General features: G+C 39.8%; 1 protein-coding gene across 2 annotated transcripts in view; it reads right to left on the reverse strand.

Moving 5' to 3' along the window:
• BTBD9 (BTB domain containing 9) overlaps nt 1-15,937 on the reverse strand; it is a 304,691-nt gene that overhangs the window by 97,459 nt on the left and 191,295 nt on the right. For both annotated transcript variants that reach the window (XM_045010651.1, XM_045010650.1), the window contains exon 8: nt 5,423-5,612. In XM_045010651.1, coding sequence (XP_044866586.1) covers nt 5,423-5,612 — 190 coding nt within the window. The remainder of the gene's footprint in view (nt 1-5,422; nt 5,613-15,937) is intronic.

Genomic DNA, 15,937 nt, shown 5'->3' on the forward strand with positions numbered 1-15,937 from the left:
ATTGCTGCTGCTCAGATTAAAAAACTGGGCATGTTTAGTCTTGAGAGGAGATGACTGGTGGGAGACTAGATAACAGTCTTCAAATATGTTAAGGGCTGTTATAAAGGGAATGGTGATTAATTGCTCTCTGTGTCCACCAAGGGTAGGATAAGTAATGGGCTTAATCTGCAGCAAGTGAGATTTAGGTTAGATATTAGAAAAAGTTTTCCAACTATAAAGATAGTTAAGCCCTGGACTAGATTTCCAAGGGTGGTTTTTAGGAACTGGCTAGACAAAACTGTCAGCGATGTTCTAGATATACTTGGTTCTACCTCAGTGCATGGGGGCTGGATTAGGTAACCTCTCAAGATCCCGAGCAGCCCTATAATTCTATGGGTCTATACTGTTAATCTGTCAGCTTTCTAGGGAAGGATTTTTGTTCCCTGAACAGCATGTTCTAAGTATAGTAAATAACTGTGTACTCACAGGGAGCAGAGAAAATACTTAATAATTATCCACTTTACAAGAACATATCCCCTTCTTGAATACATTAACGGCAGTTCATGACACACAGATACCAAACTATAATATGTCCATACAGTATGTGCAGTTTGCTAGAAAATCAGCTGCGGGTCAGAAAATATTCAAGCACAAGGTAACAACACTCTTAAAGAAAGATTTAATGGGCAAGCTTTAATAAACAGAATATTTTTATGGAAAGACACTTAAATTACCTACAGTTTCTGTAATCTCCCTTTCTGTTAATGCATTTATTTGTGTTTGAATAGGTTTTCCTGCAGCCAGCCAGGTCCCTTTGCTGGATCCTGCAGAGGAGCCATAATCCTGCACACTTGTTTTGTGCTTATATCATCATGTATTTGGAGTTATGACTTCACTGCAGGATCAGGAAAGCATCGAAGATTAGCAGTAAGGGAAGAAAGTGATAATTAGCAAAAATTGCATGGGATAATTGGAAATACTGGTATAATAGGTGTTTGGGATGATGAAATACAGAGAAAACATTAACAAATTAATACAAAACCTTTAATGTTAGAAGGTACTTTGAAGATGAAAAGCACCATATTTGTGCCTATTACTATTATTAAAGAGGGACGAGTAGTTAATATATGTTTACAGAGGTATAAAATAAGCCTATTTATTTTAACATGAGAAAGAAATTAAGATGCAGGTGAATACCATATACACTATTACAAATTATGTATTTGTGGGTTGCCTCTTCTTCTCCTTTGGGAAACCAGTAGAAAAAAATCTATAGGGTTATCAGTCAAATATGGAACTATAATATCATTAAAACCTCCAATTCAAGGATTGCTAGACTAGAGTTACAGCTACTCAGCTGATTTTGATACTGCAGCACTTTCATTACTAAAAACAATTTTAGCAGCTAAATAGGAAGGCACTTGTATTGTGTTTGCCATGTTAAATATACAATTTACTACATTTCTGCTCCTCATGGAATAACTTTTTTTTTGTTATTGATAAGGACCAATCAGAGGGGAAAATGTAAAAGATATTTTCAGTCCAAGTAGAAAACAGCGTATCAGAAACTGGCTAAAGGGATGTTTTATGTTCTTCATCAGCTATCTGCTTCAAGTATATTATCATCTGCCACGTGTGAGCCTTAACTTTTTATTAGATAAACTTCATAAATGATAATTTTGTATTTCCTATCCAAAATCTAAAAGATATAAATAAACTCATTTTCTTCTTAAAAAAAAAATTAAAATGTTTACAGGTATTTTGTTGCAATGGCTGATTACTATGAAAATATTTCTAAGCTTGTAATATTCATTAGAATTTCTTGCTAAATATTTATATCTGGGAGTCAAGTGCTTCTCAGTTTATAAACAATCATTTGAAGGAGACAAATAAATTAAATCTGCAATAAATCACAAGCACAAAACAGGTTCCTAAAGGTTTAACCTTCTGCATTTCCAATGCATATGAGTTTCAACAGCCCTTCTGTTTTCATACAGACACAATTTAGTTGCCATGGTAATACTTTCTAACCCTGAAATATGACTTTAATGGAGTTCCTTCCAGTTTCTGTAGATTACAAGCATCTACTACTCTTTTTAAAAATCGCTGTTCTTGATCTCTTAGGATTTACAATGTAATCTGAACATAGTCATGATTATGAAACTCAAAACATGTTTTCATTCCTAATCAACAGTTTAGGGCCCAGCCCATTGGTCTAGTAACAAACTCAGCTTCTCAAGGAAGGAGCAATTCACTCTATATTGACTCTCTATAGCCTAACTAAGAGAAGTGCTGCTGGACTTTGGAAGGATCCTCCTCTCCCAGCTAGAAAAATGGGATCACTCAAAGTGCCTTGAGAGAGGTAACTAAAGAAGAATAGACAAAGATTGAGGAGGATCCTCCATCTTGCTAAAAAAAAATGCAGGTTTAAATGAAGGGGAAACATAACTGACTGAATTTTTGTACTAAATTCAGCTTAACTCAATTCTGGTTCCTCATTCTGGGACTCCTGATAATAGCAGCACCTTTGACCTTTCAGGATTCACACTATGGGAAGCTACTAGACAGCAATAGCAGCTAAACAATATGAGAACGGACAGCAATAGTGTAATGCTGATGTAGCAGAATGGTGACAAAAGAAGGACCTCTACAGTCTATGTTTATAGTCATATTATTCAGGGACAAGACAACTTCACTAGTGACCAAGGCAGTGTTTTGCTTCTTCAGCATTTGAGACTGAACATTTGTCTGTGGTTGCCTTGCACTACTTTGGGAGAGAGTAATTTTTTTCACACTTGTTTTAAAAAGTCTGATGTTAGGTTAAATGCTGGACATGCATCAAGAGGTTAAGAGGTTTATGAACTCTGAAATAAATGCTGCTGTCCAAGATGACTGAATGGACATTTCATTGGAGGCTGCTGTTAGGGCTGGTGAATTTTCCTGCAGTAGCAAATGCAATTTCATAAGCTAAACCCATATGTTTCTGGTTTTAGTTTGGTCTATGAGGAGGCAGTGTGGTTTCTTTTGTCTTTTAAAGGGGATGGGGAGATTGGAGGGGATATAGGTGGTGTAGCACTACCTCTTTAACTCTACACTACTCAAGGATTCACCTCTCTCAGAGGAATCCCTGGATGCCCCTTTTGAGTAGCTTTCCATCTGGTTTATTCTGTTGCAGCACCAAAAAGCTGGCAGAGTCTGAGTTGAGAAACTGACCCCATGTTTTCACAGTTCACTCTCATTACAACTGACTATTAATTTTGTAATATGGAATAATATAGTTTATATTTTAATTTACACTATTACACAAACCAATTATATAACCATCACTTTCTGGTCCCAAAAGCTACCATTCCTCTAAAACTGTTTAATAATGAGAATTATTAAAATTGGTTCTGCTGGAAGACAATAGAGGGTGGCACAGAGCTTAATTACAGAAAATAGTCAATTTCTTGCACTAAACTGAAAATACTGAAAAGGATATAATGATTAGACAATTGAAAGATGATAGGCAAAGGAACTATAAACTGAGAAATTATATAAATTAGTGATTAGTCCCCATATCTTTTATATTGTCAGGCCTCTGCAGATTTTTTATTCTTAAATTTTAATGTTTTTAAATTGGTATGAAAATGAGGTAATTACTTCTCAATCACCAACTTCTAAGACATTCTGAGTACTGTATTTTTCCTTTTTCTATGTAAGCTGTGATAGTTGGTTGAGGATATAAAAGCCCAAACTGAAGAGTGTGAATTGTTCACTGCACAAAGATACTGACTTTAATATCATTGCTCATTCAATGTCCACCAGCAGCATCTCTGGACTCAAATTCAGTGTAATTTCTATAGCAGTATTATCGCAATTGCTAAATGTTATGGTTAAGAACCTGTCAGGGTGTCTAACCCCTACACAGATAACTTCAGTTTTATAACTGCCATAATACTTAGTTACAAGTTGAAACTATAAAACACAAATTTATCAGGAGGACAATAAATATTTATTGAAATTTATAAGGTGCAGGAGTACTAAACTAAGTGGTTAATCAATTCTGCACTCATCCAAAAATAGCTCACTTCTAAAAAAATGCAAATGTACAGACAGTTAGTGTATAATGTGAATAAGAGGAGGACAGGGTACAAGAGAAAATCCTTAAGTCTCAGACCTTTTCCTTTTCCTTGTGCCTGTACTGATATTCTCCTTCAGGTTTGATCAATGTCTCAAATTTTATTTTAATTAAAAAAGACAGAAAAAAAGAATCAATTGTCGCAACGCATTTGAATCTCACTGGCTAATCAGCCAGGTACCTGTCTTAATAGCGAGAGGGCACAGATCTAGTTTCTAGCAATACATGTCTGCCTTTGTAGATCAGCTATTGCTAACCTCTGAGGGTGCCAGATTTCCAGTTCATCCACAAGCACTGAAAATTCAGAAACCTCTCTTCTTTTTCATCATGTCACATAAGATATAACTGCAGTTCCTGACAACATACAAGAACATTACCTGATTTTCTTAGGGCTTGTCTATATATTGAATTATTCCAAATAGCTATTCTGGGATAGCTCCATGTGCATACACTCTTATTCCAGAATAAGAGAGCCTTGTTCTAGTTCAGCATAATCCACTTTGAAAGTGGAATAAGAAACAGGAACAAGGTACTCTTATTCCAAAATAATGGAGTTATTCAGGAATAACCATTGAACTTTAAATTCCCACCCTATTTTAATCCAAATTAACTTTCAAATGTAGACAATCCCTTAGTGTGAAAACAATCAGTTCAATATGATAAGTCTACTCTGTAGGTAATAGCGAGCCTCCCAGCCCGGGTAGACAGAGTCATGCTGGTGGGGCTTGAACTAGCGTGCTAAAAATAGCAGTATGGACATAGTGGTTTGAACTGGAGCTCAGGCTCTCTAGCCTAGGACATCAGAACCCATCCTAACTCTGCAGTGAAGACATACCCTAAGAGTGGACATATCGTAAGATGACTCTCTCCTTTCTTCAGTTGCTGCTCTCATTTTTATCTAATGTGTATTACAGAGCATCTAGCTGCTCCATAGTCAAGGTTGAAACTAATTTTCTGTTTTAATACAGTAGACTTTTTTTTCTTTTTTAACTTTTCTAAAATCTTACTTTTGTATTTTGGTGCTATCCATACAGATGTACAAGGCAGTCATTTGACATCACGTAAGTTTTACTTTTGTTCTGATATTGTATTACTGTATTTTGATATAAAATTTGATAGATGTTGAGAAATTAAACATACTATGCTATATTGGAACAAAAATTAAAAAAACAAATGGATAAATACTAAAATATCTCCAATGATACAATTATTGACCAGGAAATTCTGCATGTTTCAGAGTCGATTTACAAGAAAGCAATTTTATCTGTAAGGCTGCTGAAGCCTCATTGTTACCGGTTCTTTAGAGAAGAAGAATCCCCTTACCGTATTGATCCAATCATGAATGGCTGTGCTAGCTGTACCACAATAGCACCACTGCCTAGCTGATGACACGTGTACCCGGAATCCCAGTCATAATTCTTTGTATCTCCATTCAATAAGGCATTGCGACTTCGACTTACACCCTCAATCACACTGGCACAGTCTGCAATTGTTGCAACATTTTCAGTGGGAACTATGAATTAAAACACAAAGAGAGCAAATGGACAGCAAATGAGATCTCCAGTTTTAACAATTTTTATTTCTGGTGAAGAATAAAAAATAAGCATAGAATTATTGCTAACACAGGGAGCTATGCATCTGTTTCATGGCATAAATTAAAAACAATTGCGCTCTCTGAACCGAAGCAGTACAATTTTTACAGCACTGATTCCAGTGTAGTCGTGTGACAAAATAAGTATTGATAACTAACATTCAGGGATAACTAACATTTGGGATATCACAGTTGGGACAGTAACATTCTGCTTCCTTTCCTGTTGATGTGAAAGGACCTGTTGATAGCTTCCCCTAGACAAGCATGCCCAGGCTCAGGCAAAGTGAATGGAATGCCAATAACAGGAGCATTCCCCAACCAATCAAGCAGAGACAGGTAGGAGTAAAAATCAAATCCTGCACAGAAGTAGTTACGTCTCTTGGCAAGGAGAGGAAAACAGAGACCATATAGACCTTAACTTAATGGGAGTGGAGGAAAAGAGATAAGATGCTATTTTCCCTCCTGGGGGTGGCGTTGCAGTATTATGAGAGTTTTGTTTTCCTTTTTACATGGATTTTTATTCACAACTCATTTTGGATCATGTGTCCATTTATATGTGACTGCAAAAATGCCACTGCACCACTGCTGTCACAAAGTAAAAGAGTTTACCAGAGAATATGGGGCCTGGGTAATACAATAATTATAAATATTAATAAAATACCTCTCTCTTATGTAGTAGAACTGCAATTATTTGAAAGTCACAGCAACCATGAATAAGTTCAGAAAATTGAGGGAACCTTCAATGTAATGAATGGATGACTGATATGATAATAGAGAGTTTCAAATAATCAAGGTTAGCCTGCAATTCTATGACAAACTAAAAGCTAGAATTAAAATATTTTCTGTAATGTTTTTAGAGGTTTAGGAAGCTTACAAACTCATTTGTGCCAGAATAAAACAATGTTTGAATATTAAGCGCATTTTCCTCTGATTCAGGAAAGACATCTTATTAGAGATTGTTCCTTTGCATGGACTGGTTCTTTTCCTACTCATTCTGTTCTGTTTAGGACTGCATACTCAGTGGACTCCAATCTGTTTCATCCTTCTGAAATAACTTCCCCATCTTTCCAAAGCAAACACAGATCATTACAGTAATAGTTTATTTATGGGTAGAGGCCATTTAAGCAATTTCCCCAAAGATCAAAACAATAATAATGTGAAGGCTTTTAACTCCTCTCAGAGCATGTTGAAAGGATGGGGTGGGCTTGTGTGTGCACGGAGTGCTTTTTTGTACACTGTGTTTTACGAAGTGTTTTCACAAAAAGTTCTTATTTCTTGAATTCCCCATTATTTACCTTAAGCAACATTTAAGCAGGTAAAGTGCTTTCTTAACTAGTTCCTTTCTATAATTCATTTAGGCTAAAAGCTGCTGTCAAGTTTTCAAACTTCATTTACAGAACCAGTTTCTCCTCCCTTGGTTTTCACACCTCAACTGCTAGAACAGGGCCTCATCCTCCCTGATTGATCTAACCTCGTTATCTCTAGCTTGCTTCTTGCTTGCTTATATTTACCTGCCCCTGGAAATTTCCACTCTTGCATCCGACAAAGTGGGCATTCACCCACGAAAGCTCATGCTGCAAAACGTCTGTTAGTCTATAAGGTGCCACAGGATTCTTTGCTGCTTTTACAGAACCAGACTAACACGGCTACCTCTCTGATACTAAACTTCATCTTGACAGTAAAGAGACAAATACATACACTTTTACATTTATAAAGATGGCAGAAATCCCTTCATTAGAGATATACTATTCAAGTCCAGCGCCCTCTTAACAGTGGACACATGAGTCATAGAATCATAGAACTTAAGATCAGAAGGGACCATTACGATCATCTAGTCTGACCTCCCTAGTTTTAAGATATTCCTTCTTTCTTCAGCTAAACCTTTCAGATTTGTATCTAACAGCACTTCAAATGCAAAAAACTATGGTAAAGGAATGCCTGGATTGCAAAATGAAGCTCTCAAGTTTGGAAATGTAAAAATTAAAGTTGCTTGTTGAACCGTAACCTTGACCACTTGCATGTATGTATTATGATAGACAGTTTAATTATATGATAATATATTATTTTTGACAGGGCCACTGCCTCCTTTGATATGCAGATGAGATATTACTCAGTGAATAAAGCAACTGTTCAGCGATAGATAGATAGATAGATAGATAGATAGATAGATAGATAGATAGATAGATAGAGCGAGCCTCAGTATATAACAGATGATGTCTTGCCTTATATACTGCATGCTATAAGGCCCTTTCCCTGTTTTGCTACACACAATCTAACATGTTCTGTGAGCCACCATAATCCTGCATCCCTTCATAAGCACCTTCACTTATTATACAGCACGAGACATGCCTCTTTCCATATTCATCTTCATATATTAGTCCTGTCTTCACTGTAGTGTTAGCTCAACTTATCAACACTTGAATTAACTCCTCTTGAGTTAATCTAGCTCAACTGAGAGTGGTCACACTACAAAACAGCACTCAAGCTGCACAGAGTATTTAGATTAGCAGAACAGAGCAACTGTCAGCAGCTCTCAGTTTTAACCCACACCTCCTGAGGGGCCAGCTAGCTCAAGTTTAAAGCACCACTTAACTCAAGCTAGATATTTTTGTATGTGAAGAGAGGTCAGCTTAGGGGGAAACACAGTGAAGACAAACCTATTGTATGGAAAAATGCTGGGCTTCTTCACATCCCTGCCTCATTCCACAAGTACCCTCACAAATTGTATTCCACATGTACATACACATTTAAAATAAAATATCTCCACCTGACACTATTACATATTCCTGTGCAGAAACAATAGCTGTTCAGCGATCATGTACTGCCTGAAAATTTCTAATCTGTTTACATACGTATGTGCAGTGCCAATAATATATAATCGAAAGGACGAGCATATACACAAAATACACTTTGTTAACTTTTACAACTAAAGCAAAGCAAAACTGACTTTTCTCAGACCTCTAAAAGGCACATCCATGACCTATTGTCCCATTCAAGTTCCTTTTTTTTTTTTTAAACCAGCTCATGCTGAAGTTCTATACCTATTTAAAAAGGTGGAGAGGGTGAAATGTTTCATAATGGCAAAAGTGTACAGTACTACTTCATTCTTGAAACCAGTTGAATCATTTTTGCTCAAGTCTTCAAAACAAAAATTCAGCCCAACCTATCCCCATTCCTCACACTAAAACTAAGAACAAATGTGTAAAATTTCAGCCCAAAGAGTAAAAATTTAACCAAGTTATGAGCAAATGAAAAAGATCCTTTAGAACTGGACCACTAGTGTAACTATTATAACCCCACAACCTTAACTCTGCCCCACTAGGAATGCCACCTGTTCAGTGCCACCTTTTCCAAATTACCCCCTCCAACCGCAGCCAGACTACTCCCCTCAACTTTCCCTTCAGCACACTCCTTTCACTAAACTATCAGCTCCAAATATTGTTAGTTGTGGGTGTTTTGTATAGGGCGTACTGGAAAGTTGGTGTCCCTAAGGAGACAGAGTTAAGATTGTGGCTTGTGATCTGTAGCATATTTTAGCTGTGGTGGTACTAAGATGTGAGCTTGGGGAAGAGGAGTAGAGGTTGACTATCTTTTCATTTCCTTGCTTTTGTGGTTTTTGTGAGGTGTATTATGTATGTAGCAACTGTTTAACAATAAACAGGACCTGGAGAGCCCAAAGTGGCAAGTGTGGATTGTGGTTGGGGGTATGAGGAAGGGCAACCCCCAGTATTGCTAAATGCAAGCATTTAAACACCATGAAACAGATCCCCCAAAACTCATGAGATTGGATTAAACTGCTAGATGCATATGTATTTTTTTTAAATCACATTGTTTGTTTCTTTCCTCTTTTTGAGTCTAGGGCTATGTCTTCACTGCAGTGTTAACATTGATGGTCAGCACCTGGTCCTAAGTACCCACGCTACAAAGCCACAACTGAGTTACTGTGTCTTCACTGGTGCTGTGTACACCTATGTATATTGATAGGATATTTGGGAGGCATATCCCATGGCACTTTGCGCTGCTGCAAGCTCAGCTTCTCTATGATACTTTCCCAATGAATCGTGGGAGACATGTCTGTTTTTCTGGGCACGTGAGGGGAATTAAGGGAAGGCAGTGGATGACTATCAGCACTCAACTGATTTAGCCTGCATCCGCTCTGCAAGGTGGGCATGTTACCAGCCTGAGTGAAAGCCTCACTTGGGCTATAATTATAGCCTCTAATGAGCCACCAAGCCCAGATTGAAAACATCACCAAACTTGGCTGAGAGGGTTTGGTGTGTGGATAGGAGGGGAGGGGTCAGTGCAAAACCGAAGTAAAAACTCTGCACAGAAGACATATCCTATAGCGAGAAGTACCCACCCGCAATGAGTGTGGGATCATTTCAGGCTCAAAAGCCAAGTTTAAATGCATTAACGCAATCCTCCCTGTTGGCTACTGGAAGGGGGATTGAATTTACTGTCTTCTAATTCTGTCCTTCTACATCCCCTGCCCCTATAACTGTCTCCCTTTCACCTGGTCCTCCCTGCCCACCCCTTTCTGTCTTTCTCCTTAGTTTATCTAGTCTTCTATCCCACTCATATGCCCTCACCATGATCTCCCATAATCTCGTCTTCCACCTTTCCCTTCTGCCTTCTAATATTCATTTACTCTTCAGAAGGGCAAGTTAGATTCACTCCTTGTCCTAGGGATTGGGGGTTCCATGACCACAACTCTCAAGAGGAGGAGACAGGTGGTGGTGGTCGGGACTCCCTCCTAAGGGGGATGGAGTCATCCATCTGCCATCCAGACTGGGAGACTCAAGAAGTGTGCTGCTTGCCTGGAGCTAGAATTCAGGATGCGACAGAGTGTCTGCCAAGACTGATCAAGCCCTCGGACCGATGCCCCTTCCTACTTCTCCACAGTGATACTGCCAAGAATGACCTGGAGTGGGTCACTGCAGACTACGTGGCTCTGGGAAGAAGGATAAAGGAGTTTGAGGGGCAAGTTGTGTTCTCATCCATCCTCCCTGTTGAAGGAAAAGGCCCAGGTAGGGACCATCGAATTGTGGAGGTAAATGCGTGGTTACGCAGGTGGTGTTGGAGAGAGGGCTTTGGATTCTTTGACCATGGGATGTTGTGCCAGGAAGAAGGAGTGCTAGGAAGAGATGGGGTCCACCTAATGGAGAGGGAAGAGCCTCTTCAAAGGCAGGCTTGCTAACCTGGCAAGGAGGGCTTTAAACTAGGTTCACCGGGGGACGGTGACCTAAGTCCAAAGGTAAGTGGGGAAGTGGAAGGAAACACAAGGAGGAGGGTGCAACAGGGGCGGCCTCCTGATTCATACTGAGAAACTAGGGCAATCAACTAGTTATCTTAGGTACCTGAACACAAAAAGCCTGGGAAACAAGCAGGAAGAACTGGAAGTCCTGGCACAGTCAAGGAACTGTGATAGGAATAACTGAGACTTGGTGGGGTAACTCACATGACTGGAGCACTGTCATGGATGGGTATGAACTGTTCAGGAAGGACAGGCGGGAGAGAAAAGGTGGAGGAGTTAAACTGTATGTAAGAGAGCAGTATGATTGCTCAAAGCTCCAGTATGGAACTGGAGAAAAGCTTGTTGAGAGTCTTTGGGTTAAGTTTAGAGGCGAGAGCAACAAGGGTGATGTTGTGGTGGGCATCTGCTATAGACCACCAGACCAGAAGGATGAGGTAGACGAAGCTTTCTTTGGACAACTAACAGAAGTTTTCAGATCACAGGCTCTGGTTCTCATGGAGGACTTCAATCACCCTGACATCTACTGGGAGTGCAATACAGTTGGGGACAACTTCCTGGTGCAAGTGCTGGAGAAACCAAGTAGAAGCCATGATCCTCTTGACTGGCTGCTCACAAACAGATAAGAATTGGTAGGGGAAGTAGAAGTGGGTGGCAACCGGGGCGGCAGTGACCATGAGATGGTCAACTTCAGGATCCTGACAAAAAAGAAGAAAGGAAAGCAGCAGAATATGGACTCAGGACTTCAGAAAAGCAGACTTTGACTCCCTCGGGGAACTGATGGGCTGGATCCCCTGGGAGACTAATATGAGGGGTAAAGTAGACCAGGAGAGCTTGCTGTATTTTAAGGAAGCCTTACTGAGGGCTCAGGAACAAACCAATCTGATGTGCAGAAAGAATAGCAAATATGGCAGGTGACCAGCTTGGCTTAACAGAGAAATCTTCAGTGAGCTTAAACACAAAAAGGAAGCTTACAAGAAGTGGAAACTTGGACAGATGACTAGGGAGGAGTATAAAAATATTGCTCAAGCATGCCAGGAGTGTAATCAGGAAGGCCAAAGCAAAATTGGAATTGCAGCTAGCAAGGGATGTGAAGGGTAACAAGAAGGGTTTCTACAGGTATGTTAGCAACAAGAAGGTGGTCAGGGAAAGTGTGGGACCCTTACTGAATGGGGGAGGCAACCTAGTGACAGATGATGAGGAAAAGGCTGAAGTACTCAATGCTTTTTTTGCTTTGGTCTTCAAAGACAAGGCCAGATCCCAGACTGCTGCACTGGGCAGCACAGTATGGGGAGGAGGTGAAAGAACAGATAAAGGACTTTTTAGAAAAGCTGGACATGCACAAGTCCATCGGTCCAAATCTAATGCATCCGAGGATGCTGAGGGAGCTGGCTGATGTGATTGCAGAGCCATTCGCCATTATCTTTGAAAACTCATGGCGATCGGAGTAGGTCCTGAATGATTGGAAAAAGGCAAATATAGTGCCCATCTTTAAACAAGGGAAGAAGGAGAATCCAGGGAACTACAGACCGGTCAGCTTCACCTCAGTCCCTGGAAAAATCATGGAGTAGGTCCTCAAGGAATCCATTTTGAAGCACTTGGAGGAGAGGAAGGTGATCAGGAACAGTCAACATGGATTCACCAAGGGCAAGTCATGCCTGACCAACCTGATTGCCTTCTATGATGAGATACTGGCTCTGTGGATATGGGGAAAGAGGTGGACTTGATATACCTTGACTTTAGCAAAGCTTTTGATATGGTCTCCCACAGTATTCTTGACAGCAAGTAAAAGTATGGATTGGATGAATGGACTATAAGGTGGACAGAAAGTTGGCTAGATTGTCAGACTCAATGGGTAGTGATCAATGGCTCCATTTCTAGTTGGCAGCCGATATCAAGCAGAGTGTCCCAGGAGTCGGTCCTGGGGCCAGTTTTGTTCAACATCTTCATTAATGATCTGGATGATGGGATGGATTGCACTCTCAGCAAGTTCGCGGATGACACTAAGCTTGGGGGAGAGATAGATATGCTGGAGAGTAGGGATAGGGTCCAGAGTGACCTAGACAAATTGGAGGATTGGGCCAAAAGAAATCTGATGAGGTTCAGCAAGGACAAGTGCAGAATCCTGCACTTAGGACGGAAGAATCCCATGCACTGCTACAGGCTGAGGACCGACTGACTAAGTGGCAGTTCTGCAGAAAAGGACTGGGGATTACAGTGGACGAGAAGCTGGATATGAGTCAACAGTGTGCCCTTGTTGCCAAGAAGGCTAACAGCATATTGGGCTAAATTGGTAGGAGCACTGCCAGCAGATCGAGGGATGTGATTATTCCCCTCTATTCAGCATTGGTGAGGCTACATCTGGAGGTTTGCATCCAGTTTTGGGCCCCCCACTACAGAAAGGATGTGGACAAATTGGAGAGAGTCCAGCGGAGGGCAACGAAAATGATTAGGGGGCTGGGACACATGACTTATTAGGAGAGGTTGAGGGAACTGGGCTTATTTAGTTTGCAAAGGGGGGGGGGATTTGATAGCAACCTTCAACTACCTAAAGGGGGGTTCCAAAGAGGATGGAGCTACGCTGTTCTCAGTGGTGGCAGATGACAGAACAAGAAGCAATGGTCTCAGGTTGCAGTGGGGGAGGTGTAGGTTGGATATTAGGAAAAACTATTTCACTAGGAGGGTGGTGAAGCACTGGAATGGGTTACCTAGGGAGATGGTGGAATCTCCAGCCTTAGAGGTTTTTAAGGCTTGGCTTGACAAAGCCCTGGCTGGGATGATTTAGTTGGGGTTGATCCTGCTTTTAGCAGGGGATTGGACTAAATGACCTCCTGAGGTCTCTTCCAACCCTAATCTTCTATGAGTCTATGATTAATTTATCTGAAATAGAAGATTTTATGTGCCAGCCCCTGATGAAGGACAAACTTTCATTGATGAAGAGTAAGGACAAAATATTATCCTTAATGCTAAATATTTATTTTCTGAAACTACCCACTGCTCTAGATCTACTGAAAATTCATTACTTTACCAATTTTGTGTAGCTAATAGTGTTTTTTCCCCCCCAATATATCAGTTGACTAAAAGACTAATGGTGAAAAATAAATTTCTCCTGGAGACCAATTTCAAACAATTCATATAAAAAATTATGAAAAGAAACCAAAGAAGAACTACTCAGAAAATTCTTAGAGCATAATAAACTAATTTCACATGGAAAGACCACCTATAAGGAGGTAAAAACAGGAATTTAATGCTCTATTTTAAGACCATGTCAGAACACAAACAATTGTAGAGTTGCAACTGCTGCTTCTATAATGTGCTTTTAAACTACTGCATTGTTTGAAAATGGTTGTAACACAGTCATGTGAAACTTGAGACCTACTCATGAAACTCTACAGCTCTAAAAAATCATTGAGATCAATTTTAAATGAAGAGCATCCCTAGAATCCCATTTTTACTATGCTGCTCATGGTTTTCGTAAAAAGGAGTGGGAATATGGCTTTTCTTATTGCTGAGACAACCCCCCATACGCTGCTGAGACAAAATCAATCCCTATGCCAGAAATCCACTGCACTAACCCTACGGTCCATGACAGAAAGCTAACAAGTACCCTCTGTTCATGTGCCATATCAAAAGCTACCAAGTGGCCATACATGATAACCAAAAAACCATCTGGTCCTTCATGCCTGAAAACAGTCATTCACCATATTTCTGATTTATAAGTAAAATAAATAAAATTGTGGCAAACACTGGAAATGTTTCAATAGGAAGGACTCAAAATGTGTTACTGTGGACAGACATGAAATTGCCCTTCTCCTGACAGTAAAAACTGCAAGTGCTGGCACCAAAAAAGAATGTTATTTGGCTCTTCTCTCCCCTCCTTGCCTTGCAGACAGAGGAGACTTCCTTGGAATTAAGAAAACATATAGACTGCTGCTTTCAGTTTAAGGGGTGAAACTATTGACCTTTGGGTTAGAAAAGGGGTAGGGGGGCAATGCCAGTGTGACAATAATGCTTTCAGTTTGTGGTTTGAGGCTTTATATACCATTTCTAGATACTTTGTAAACTATGCAAGACATTAATTTAACACTGCACACCTCAACTCTATTTAAAAATTTACACACCAAGCCCTACCCTCCCTCTGTTACAGTGAATGATTTTTGATCTACTCCACAACTGCCTAACTCCTAAAAAACTATTACCTTGCCTAGCTGAACTTCCCAATAATTGCCTAGAAACCTGTTTCATTACACACTGAATGCAATACTGTGGTCCTTTTTACAGTGGTAAATTAAACAGTGATTCTAACTGCAACACACAGAAGGTGCCATACTGTTTTTGCTCCCAAGGGGAGTCTGCCACTCCCCATTTTGAATGTTCATTATCATCTTTCATACCCGCCTGATAAATTTATTAAAAACACCATCTGGATGGGACACTGCTCTGTGTGGTATTTTCAGTCTTCCGGCTCTCTTCCTTTTTCCCACTGGAATTTCTGCCTCAATTTGTGTCATTTTGTTTACAAAAATTCACTGCCAAAAACAACAGTCTAGTTTCTATCTATTTCTGTTTTTCTTTTTCTATGCTTCAGCTATCCAACTATTACAGTAACCCAAGCTGCAAGAGAAAGCAAAAGAGGAATGACTACATGGATGAGAATTACTTTTTTCACCTTCTGTGCACATAGCAATTTTGCTCAGACAAATTTAATTTGCTGTTATGGAATGCAAAGAATGCATGTTAACAAAGTGTGCACATTCAGTAAGCAGAGTAAAAAATGACTGTGGCAGTGGATAACAGCAAGAAAATACTTATCTAAAATGATTTTTCTGTTCCCTGTTCTTATGCTGCAGCATGGAGTGACCAACAGCTTGCCAGTATATTGAACGGCAGCGTTATTTCCAGGACATGAGCTGAGGGCCACCTATACCAACTATGTTTAAAGATAAGACTGACACATTATTTAGCTACCTTCCACCTATGAGAGAAAGTGGTGGAG

Source organism: Mauremys mutica, chromosome 3 (genome assembly GCF_020497125.1).
Source record: "Mauremys mutica isolate MM-2020 ecotype Southern chromosome 3, ASM2049712v1, whole genome shotgun sequence".
In the NCBI taxonomy this organism is placed as follows: Eukaryota; Metazoa; Chordata; order Testudines; family Geoemydidae; genus Mauremys; species Mauremys mutica.